Source organism: Syngnathus typhle, linkage group LG3, assembly GCF_033458585.1.
Source record: "Syngnathus typhle isolate RoL2023-S1 ecotype Sweden linkage group LG3, RoL_Styp_1.0, whole genome shotgun sequence".
Lineage (NCBI taxonomy): Eukaryota > Metazoa > Chordata > Actinopteri > Syngnathiformes > Syngnathidae > Syngnathus > Syngnathus typhle.
The window spans coordinates 7,013,032-7,023,340 of record NC_083740.1 but is presented as its reverse complement, the minus strand read 5'-3'; the positions used below and the strand labels follow the sequence as shown (position 1 = coordinate 7,023,340).

The 10,309-nt window shown below is 49.0% G+C and overlaps 1 protein-coding gene across 2 annotated transcripts; it reads left to right on the top strand.

Moving 5' to 3' along the window:
• The first annotated feature begins 1,925 nt into the window (after positions 1-1,925).
• LOC133151127 (uncharacterized) lies at positions 1,926-9,693 on the top strand. 2 transcript variants are annotated; one of them, XR_009713863.1, is made up of 2 exons: positions 1,926-9,043; positions 9,522-9,693. XR_009713863.1 is itself a non-coding variant. In XM_061273892.1 (2 exons), exon 2 carries the CDS (start codon positions 2,844-2,846, stop codon positions 8,814-8,816), a length of 5,973 nt encoding a protein of 1,990 aa, XP_061129876.1. In that variant the 5' UTR covers positions 1,926-2,106; positions 2,585-2,843; the 3' UTR covers positions 8,817-9,693. The 2 variants fall into 2 exon arrangements, 1 of the variants encoding a protein (XP_061129876.1); XM_061273892.1 differs by having other exon boundaries at positions 1,926-2,106; positions 2,585-9,693.
• Positions 9,694-10,309: the final 616 nt, after the last annotated feature.

Below are 10,309 nucleotides of genomic sequence, written 5' to 3'. Positions count from 1 at the left end.
AGGTTTAATGGCTTGAAACTATTTACCATTTGATGTGGGCCTTTTTTCCCCACCCACAGGTCAAATCCTTATTTCATCATATATTATGTTGTGAACACAACACATGATGAACACTGCTTGTTAAAGATAAATACCACAAGGAAACTACAAAATCCAGCTCCTATTCTATAATGGGCTCTGTTATGAAATACAGTATTGTACATCTGCTAGGTGCCAAATAAGTTTTAATAGTGTCATAATAACAATAGTTATCATTCTGTTAAACTTCACTATCAGGGATGTGGTGGCAATTGGAAAATTCAGGACAAGACCTGAATAGCCAGTCCATTCTAGGCTGATATGGCACAGCAATGTTTTTCTATCCCTATATAATTTCCAATACACACAAAATTACAAACTGGTGGCACAGTGGAGTGTTTACTTTGAATACATTCTTACTGTTAGTGCTTGACATCAGAGCCAGTATTCATTTATCAGATAAACCAATGAGCAAGTAAAAATCTGTATTTTTCTTCCAAGAAGTGAGTTACAGCATCACTTTTCTACTTTTTGTATGACTCAATACTCACTTATGAAAATGTCAAAGTAATTCAATGTACTGAGAGAAAAAAAAAAGTGTAATCACACATCCTGTGGCTGTGGCACAGGTCTGAAAGAAGGAGGTGTTTTCCTGTCTTTTTCGGCCTCTCAACAAAGGGCTTCCAGGAACGACTGGCGCTCCGTGAGTACTAAAGGGATCACTTAGCTGTGACTGGCCATCAAGTGCTGCTCCTCTGTACTCCTGCTTTTTTATGGGAGGAGACAGGTGTTGTGTATTTTTATTCTGGTATCATGCTATGTTCATCTCACTATTAAGCCTAAGTACGACCAGGGCATGTTCGGGTCAGGTTCGTGTGGTATTGTTTGGGGCTTGGTCCAGGAAGGTAGACTCATTGGCGCCGGACACATCTGGCTTCCATTAACAACTGCTAAGATACACAGGATGTAGAGATAGGGGGGCAACAGCGGGGTCATAGGTCAGCCAACAGCCCCATCTGCGCGCTCCCGCGTGGAGGGAAGCGCAAGAGTATAAGGTTTAGGACGGGGGTGGACAAAGGGACTCGACATCTTGGCTAGGGCGCGAGACACTTCTCTCTGACATCGGTTGAATAAAATCTTTCCCCAATCAGCCATGTGTGACTGAAGTTTTCCTTCCCCAAGCCAGCCACTTTTTCACCATCTTGTTTGGAAGACCAGCTGACCATCGAAGAGAATTCACCACAATTTTGGCGTCACGAACAGTTCTCTTGTCCTTCGGGGAGCCCTCGCCCGCCTGGGTGCGAGCATCGAGCGTCCGGCCGGCAGGCTGAGTTTGAGGTGAGAAGCTTCCACTCACAGTATCGCAATGTGCTCGTGCCTGGTGTGGGGGGGGATGGAGTGGCTCCTGAGCGGGACAGTTAACGGGCCTGGTGTGCCAGTGGCTGGCAAAAAGGGGGGGGATTGGTCTCCCCTAGCTGGATGTCGACGAGATGTGGAGTTTGAAAGGGGGGTGTAGCCCCAATAGAAAAATGAAAATGTTCAATAAAAATAGAAAAAAAAAAAAAAAAAAAAGAAAGAAGGCAAATAAAAATGGGAAAATTGCATAAAACTTAATGGGGAATGTGCACAACAGTGTGAGTGACATGTCTGGTGTGAATGATGAATGAGAAAGAAAATGCTCCGAGAGAGGGCACGTGAAACAGGACAGGATGTCTGGGACATCGCTGATCGGCTGTCACGAGAGAAGAATAATAGAAAGTCCCATAAAACGTGGACTTTGTTTTGGCTACAGATCCGATGGAGGATGGAAATTTTAGCTGTGTGATTGAGGCGGAAACACAGGTACGATTGAACACTGTGTGCGACAAGAGACGGGCACCACCAAGCCACCGGAGGCACAATTCCCGGGTGTCCGAAAGTCTATTGATCCGACACCGACTTTTCCGAGGTGCACTTGAACGCCTCCTCAGAAAGCGGGACACTTATGAGAACGCTGCACGCTCCTTTGCTGGTCTCGCGCTTAGGGAGGAAAACGGACTCACAAACCCCTTTTTCCCGTGACATTTGTGTGCGTTTATGAAACCCCAGGTGAGTTAGCAGACTGGCCTGTACACTTGGGGGAGCGAACATATCTTTGTTTACTTCCTGTTGCTGGTACGAGTGAATATAACTTGTATGGGATAAGCGCGTGGTTAATGGCTTCGCACGGGGTGCCGCCATGTTGTCTGCGTACTAGCGTCATATGTTTGTCAAACGTGTGCTTATAGCGTTAGAAATGTATTACTGTGTTTAGTTCAGTTGTGTACTGTACGTTGTTATTACCGACACCGAGTGCCGTCGGCCAGCAGTGCACGTCTTAAAGCGGCAGTAACGCACTTATTGAATGTTCATTAAGGGTGGTAGCAGTAGTAAAGTTTATGGCCCTGTATATCAGTTGTTATTGCTTGCATTGTGCTATTGTAGTTGAGATTTCCTACATAGCTGTTTATGCATATGTTTATTAGATGATGTAATTTGACTGTCATAATCTAATTACATTATTTCCCTTTGTTTTCCTTCTGTATAGACCACACACACACACATGCACACACACATGTACATACACTTTTAGAACACACATATCCAAACACACATATACACACATGTATACAAGTACACACTCAAACCCACTAACATACACTCCTGGAAACCTGTACACTCACTGCTGTTGAGAATAAAGTTGATGCAAGATTCTCTAACCGGACTCGTCCATAGTGCTCCATCCCTAACCACTAATCCACATCTTTACATGGTCCTTCGAGCCGGATTAGGGTTCCCCCGACACTATGGAATCAACAACTGATAGCCAGCAGCGGGAGTCGTCGGCCCGACCCAAGAGAGATCCTCGTCCACCTGCACATTTAGACCCATATGAAGTCACTCTTTTGCCCTCTCAACAACCTGTAGCCCAAGCCTCCTCTACACCTGTAGGACAACTAGGCCAGGTTCTGTCAACCAGAGCAAGGAGTTTGACAAGTTACCGGTCAGCTGCACATTCACGACGATCATCTCAGATGTCTAACGGTCTCAGTCTGCTCCAAAGCACATCAGACATACAAGCAGCTGCACTAGAAGAGGAGATAAAGGGTTTGGAGCTTGCAGACCTACAACAGGAAATAGAAGAGGAAAGAAAGGCTGACTTGGAGGCTGCAGCATTGGATGCACAAGCCAGGGAAGGACAACGGCTACAAGAAGAGGCACATTTGGCTAAAGAGAGACTAGCTAAAGAGATGGGGAGACGCAGGCGCTTGAAGAAGCTGGAGAAAGAGGTACAAATTGCCAGTCTTGTGAAGACCTACCTATCAGAGACGAACGATGATGCCGTGTCCACTTCATCAGCTCCCGCTACATTCTCCAAGCCGTCCCTGCGATCACAGCCACCGCGGGTGCCCTTCGTTCTCACCCAGCATCCACCTGTACAACCGCCACCTCCAGCGCCCGTTCAAATACCACCTCCAGCTACTGTCCCTGGACAGATAGTAGCACCACCCGCTAATCTCATCACAAATGCCCAAGCTAGTTTTCCTGTCAGCGCACCACCCATTGCAGCAACAGTAGCTGCATTTCCACCTGGACGTGTATCATCCTCGCCCGTCCTCCCCACGGTGACAAGCCATGCAGTTGGAACGCTACCGATTACGAGTCTCCCATCTCAATATCCAGGTGTTTCTGCTACCAGTATAAGCTTCACAACACCACCACTGGCAACTTCAGTGATGCCACCACCTCCTACAATGCCATTTGCTCAACCCATTACACCAACTGCAACACCCGTCCCCCCTGCACCGCCTTGGACCTACCCAGGCATGGAGACCTTGATTGCCACATCCTATGGCATTCCCAAACCAACACTTCCCTTCTTTGAGAGTGGTAAAGAAAGCGACTTTGCACTTTTGAAGATGGCACTCGACAACTTGATGAACAGTCACACTCATCTCAGCGAACACTATAAATATCAAGTGCTCCTGGGTCAGCTCAAGCTCCCGAGTGCTCTGCAGTTGGCCAAATCATACATGTATGACCCGGCACCATACACAGCAGCAGTGGGAGCTCTGCAAGACAAATACGGACAGCCGAGACAACTGGTCCAAAGTGAATTAGGGGCAATACTCAACTCCCCAGCCATCAAATTTGGAGATGCTGATGCATTCGACTCCTTTGCCCTCTCTGTCCAGTCACTGGTCGGTATGCTGCGCACGCTAGAGGGACCTGTAGGTTACGAGCTCCGGTGCGGTTCCCATGTTGACCGCCTGTTAAGCAAACTGTCTCCATCCCAGAGAGATGGATTTGTGGAATATTGCCTCGTTCGCGGCATCCTGCAGCCCGGTTCAGAGCTCACCTACTCCCTGCCTGACTTTGCCGCATGGCTCCAGATGAAGGCTCAAGCAAAGCGTCTGGCCAGTCGAGCTACCCTTCTCTATAACTCTACCGGGCCTTCTACACCTAAGAGAGAACAGTTTCGTTCAAAGCCCAGAGATAAGACCGCATCAGTCTTCCTCTGTACAAGGGAGACAGCCACCAAAGAGACCCCTCAGCCGAAGCCTCAAGCTTTCAAACTCAGCCCTTATTGCCCATTCTGTAACAATAAGGAGCACTATCTCAACTCATGTCTCGACTTCAAGAAACTGTCCCCTGCTGAGATTAAGAAGTGGATCCAGGAAGGTGACCGATGCTGGAGGTGCGGCCGGGCACACAAAGCTACAGCCTGCACGCTTAAACGGCCGTGTAAGACATGCAAAGAGAAACACCTTACAGTTCTGCATGACGCCATCCAAGAGTCTTCGCAGACAGTGCTGCTGGTTAGTAATCCAGCACCCACTATCTACATCGAACAGCCCAGAAGCCCTCAAAGAGTGCTACTGAAAGTTGTCAAAGTGCTTCTACATCATGGCGATCGCATCCTTGAGACATTTGCAGTGCTGGATGATGGTTCAGAGAGAACGATTATCCTCCCTCAAGCTGTAGAACAACTACAACTTTCACAGCACCCAGAGACGCTACATCTTAGGACCGTCCAGCAAGAGGTGAAGGAGCTGAAAGGTTCCTGCGTCAGCGTTCATGTATCCCCTGTCTTCAAGCCAAACCAGAAGTTTTGCATTCGACATGCGTTCACCGCAGATAGTCTTAGCTTGTCTGAGCACACGTACCCAGTAGCAGCTCTCCAGAAGCGCTATGAGCACCTCAAAGGACTTCCCTTGACGCCTATTCACAGAGCACAACCTCTACTCCTCATCGGCTCAGATATGGCCCATCTGCTCTCACCAACACAGCCCGTCCGATCAGGCCCATCCGGCAGTCCCATGGCAGTCTGTACAAGGCTCGGTTGGTCCCTGCAAGGTCCGTCAGACATCATTCCAGTTGCTTCTCACCAGCCTTACTGTTTTCACATCGCCACTGAATCACCATATACAGAACTTATCAAGAATGTGGAACGCCTTTGGCATATCGATACAGTTCCCTATATCAGTGAGAAGACTGCAACCCGTTCTAAGCAAGACCAGCAGGCTCTCACCCTCCTACAGACAGCCTCTGAACGCGTATCTATTGACGGTACTCAGCGCTATGCAACTCCACTGTTGAGGCGTCAGCCAGCAATCCCACTTTGTGCTTCGCCGGCTGCTGTGATGCCCAACCTACGTTGCACTGAACGGCGGCTAGCCAAGGACACAGCTCGAGCAGCTTCATACTGTGCGGAGATGGACAAACTACTTCAGGCCGGCTACGTTTCAGAGATCTCTACGGAAGAGGCCGAAACTGTCACCGAATCGTGGTATGTACCACACCATATGGTGCACCACAATGGAAAGGACAGAGTTGTCTTCAATTGTTCCTTCTCCTTCAATGGCCTCTCATTGAATGACCAACTCCTCCCGGGACCGACGCTTGGTCCAACCATGATTGGTGTCCTGATGCGGTTTCGATGTCATGCTGTCGCCATCAGTGGAGATATCAAGTCAATGTTCCATCAGATCCGCTTAATGCCAAAAGACAAACCTCTCCTACGTTTCCTGTGGCGGGACATGCAAAGAACGTCTGAACCACGGATATACCAATGGGAGGTGTTACCATTTGGAACAACGTGTAGCCCCTGTTGCGCCGTCTTCGCCCTGCAGCAGCACGTCAGAGACCACGAACCACCAGATTCCCCCCTCACGCATGTGACCGAGCAGTCCTTCTATGTCGACAATTGCCTTCACAGTGTAAGTAAACCAGAAGATGCCAAGGCTTTGGTCGATGACTTGCGAGCACTTCTGAGAAAGGGAGGTTTTGAGATCAGGCAATGGGCCAGTAATGTGCCTGAAGTTGTCGCACACCTACCCCCTGAAGCACAATCGACTAGCAGTGAGCTATGGCTGTCCAAGGCCAGTGACAACCTTCAAGAACCCACACTTGGACTGTGCTGGGATTGTTTGAGCGACACGTTGAGTTATAAGCATCGCTCTAACGAGCCTCCAGCTGCCACTCTACGTAACGTCTACAGCGTCCTTGCCAAGCTTTACGACCCATTGGGCTACATTGTGCCATTTACCACAAGATGTAAAGTGCTTGTCCAGGACATGTGGAAGGCTAACATTGGCTGGGATGACAAGATTCAACCATCTGAACTTCTCGGAAAATGGTTGAGTTGGGTGCAGGAAATTCCTACTCTGCAGCAACTCAAGTTACCTCGTCCCTATTCACCAGCCAGTGGAAATACCGTCAATGCAGCCCGTCATATTCACATCTTCTGTGATGCTTCAGAGCGGGCCTACGGATCAGTAGCTTACATGCAAATAACGGATGACAGACAACAAGTCTTCGTTTCCTTTGTGTTTGCCAGATCGAGAGTAGCGCCGCGTAAACAGCTGTCCATCCCGCGTCTCGAGCTCAGCGCCGCACTTACAGGGGCACAGCTGGCGAAAGTGATCGAGACTGAGCTCACAGTAACGCCTGAGCTCATCACTCTTTGGTCTGACTCCACAACAGTGCTCCACTGGATTAAATCAGAATCCTGCCGCTACAAAGTATTTGTTGGAACACGTGTAGCAGAAATTCAGAATCTTACCAGTCCATCTCAATGGCGGTATGTTGGTAGTCTACACAATCCCGCAGATGACATAACCCGAGGACTCACCTTGAAAGAGATGGTGCAGGATCACCGCTGGAACAAAGGTCCACATTTCCTCCTTTTGCCGGAGAGTGAGTGGCCCATCATGCCCTCATCTGAGGCAGAAGCAGACACTACCGAGTTAAGGAAGTCAGCCTTCGTGGGAGCAGTCTCCAGCGCCTTGCCCACACAACATCCTGACCTGAGTAAATTCTCCACTTGGCAAGAGCTACTTCAGGAAACCGCTAGCTCCCTTCATGGGGCGGCCAACACTAACACCACAGCAAAGTGTTCAGCAACAGATTTTCTTCAAGCAGAGAAGCTTATGCTTCAAAAGGCCCAAGAAGACTGCTTTGCTGAGGAATTGAGAGCCCTCAAAGTTGGACGTGCTCTTCCTGTAAACAGTCATCTTATGTCCCTGTCACCAGAATACGACAAAACCACAGAGCTACTGAGAGTCGGTGGTAGATTGAGGCATGCTGAAGGACTAGACCTGGAAACCATCCACCCAGTCATCATGGACCCAAGTCATCATGTGACTAAGCTCATCATTAAGAATGCGGATGATTCTCTGCTGCACCCGGGACCAGAACGCGTGCTTGCTGAGCTCAGACGCCGGTTTTGGATAATTCGTGGTCGAGAGGCCATTAGAAAGCATCAATATTCATGCCTGGAGTGTCGACGATGGAGAGCAAAACCGGATGTACCGAAGATGGCTGATTACCCGCCAGCTCGACTACGACTCTATAAGCCACCATTCTATTCAACAGGAGTTGACTGCTTTGGACCTTTTCAAGTGAGGATCGGTCGCCGCACTGAGAAAAGGTGGGGTATAGTGTATAAGTGCATGACAACTCGCTCAGTACACCTGGATCTGTTGGAGAGCCTGGACACGGACGCTTTCCTGTTATCTTTGAGAAGATTCATATCTCGACGCGGGAGACCATTTGAGCTTCTCATGGACAATGGCACCAACTTTGTCGGTGGTGAGAGGGAGTTGCGTGAAGCCGTCGTTGCCATGGCACCTGAGTTGAAAGACCAACTTGCTGAACAGCAAATATCCTTCCGATTCAATCCTCCTAGTGCGCCGCACTTTGGTGGCACATGGGAGAGGGAAGTGAGATCAATCAAGTCCGCACTCCGTGTTGTCCTTAGAGACCAGACTGTTCCTGAATCTGTCCTTATGACAACTCTAGTGGAAGTTGAAGGGATATTAAATGCAAAACCACTCGGCTATTTGTCATCAGATGCCTCGGATCCTGATCCAGTCACACCTAACCTCCTCCTAATGGGTCGTCATGATTCATCCCTTCCTCAAGCTGTCTATGACCCCAGTGACCTAGGAAGGAGACGATGGAGGCACAGCCAATTCATCGCCGATCGTTTCTGGGCATCCTTCATCAGTCACTACCTTCCAGGGCTTCAAGAGCGTAGTAAGTGGAGGAAAGATGGTAAGGCACTCTCCATAGGCGACGTTGTCCTGATCGTGGATCCTCAACTCCCCCGCGCATCATGGCCCGTTGGTCGGATTACCCTGACGCATCCAGGAGCAGATGGACGCATTCGGACTGCCACGGTCCAGGTAAAAGACCGCATCTATGTTCGTCCTGTCGCCAGACTCATTCTTCTTCCAGCTGTTGACGACAAGGACGAAGAAGGGACTACCAAATAGACTTTCTCCCATTGATTCAACTGCCACGTGGACAGTTGGGGGCGGCTTTGTCCGAAAGTCTATTGATCCGACACCGACTTTTCCGAGGTGCACTTGAACGCCTCCTCAGAAAGCGGGACACTTATGAGAACGCTGCACGCTCCTTTGCTGGTCTCGCGCTTAGGGAGGAAAACGGACTCACAAACCCCTTTTTCCCGTGACATTTGTGTGCGTTTATGAAACCCCAGGTGAGTTAGCAGACTGGCCTGTACACTTGGGGGAGCGAACATATCTTTGTTTACTTCCTGTTGCTGGTACGAGTGAATATAACTTGTATGGGATAAGCGCGTGGTTAATGGCTTCGCACGGGGTGCCGCCATGTTGTCTGCGTACTAGCGTCATATGTTTGTCAAACGTGTGCTTATAGCGTTAGAAATGTATTACTGTGTTTAGTTCAGTTGTGTACTGTACGTTGTTATTACCGACACCGAGTGCCGTCGGCCAGCAGTGCACGTCTTAAAGCGGCAGTAACGCACTTATTGAATGTTCATTAAGGGTGGTAGCAGTAGTAAAGTTTATGGCCCTGTATATCAGTTGTTATTGCTTGCATTGTGCTATTGTAGTTGAGATTTCCTACATAGCTGTTTATGCATATGTTTATTAGATGATGTAATTTGACTGTCATAATCTAATTACATTATTTCCCTTTGTTTTCCTTCTGTATAGACCACACACACACACATGCACACACACATGTACATACACTTTTAGAACACACATATCCAAACACACATATACACACATGTATACAAGTACACACTCAAACCCACTAACATACACTCCTGGAAACCTGTACACTCACTGCTGTTGAGAATAAAGTTGATGCAAGATTCTCTAACCGGACTCGTCCATAGTGCTCCATCCCTAACCACTAATCCACATCTTTACACCGGGGTCGTGCTGGGACGTTGAGATCACACTCAATGTAGTTGAGATCACACTCAATGTGGTCGAGATGTCCGGTGGGGGCATTTGTCTCTATATATAGGTCGCACGAAAAAGGGAGGCTTGAGGCAGACCGCAATTGGCAAAGCGGAGGAGTGCGCAGCCTTGGCATCCGTAACTGTGTGAACGAATGTGGGAAATTTACCGGCTGGGTCTGGGACCAGGGTGCCGAGAAGAATGATGCGCGCAGACCACGTTATTTGAGCACTGATCAGATTAGGAGCTTGTGCGGGTTGCAAGGTTCCCCCGGCTGACAGCTGGTGCGTTAGCCGCTTAGAGAGACACTCTTCGGGCAACTTACCGGGGTGAACCGGTGCGCTGCGGTTGTACCCAAGTCGTCACGGTCCGATTCCGATTGGCGAGGCGCACTGTAATAGCACACACTCCTGTCAAAGTCTGATAAAATTTACGACTTGCAGCAGACCGCAATTGGCAGAGCGGAGGAGTGCGCAGCCGATAGAAATTGGAAAACGTGGAAAAAGAGGCCTCAGGGGGTTAATTTTGGTATA

What these genes read in the sequence shown, in the direction of transcription:
- LOC133151127 (XM_061273892.1), top strand. Translation starts at nt 2,844, where the DNA reads ATGGAATCAACAACTGATAGCCAGCAGCGGGAGTCGTCGGCCCGACCC.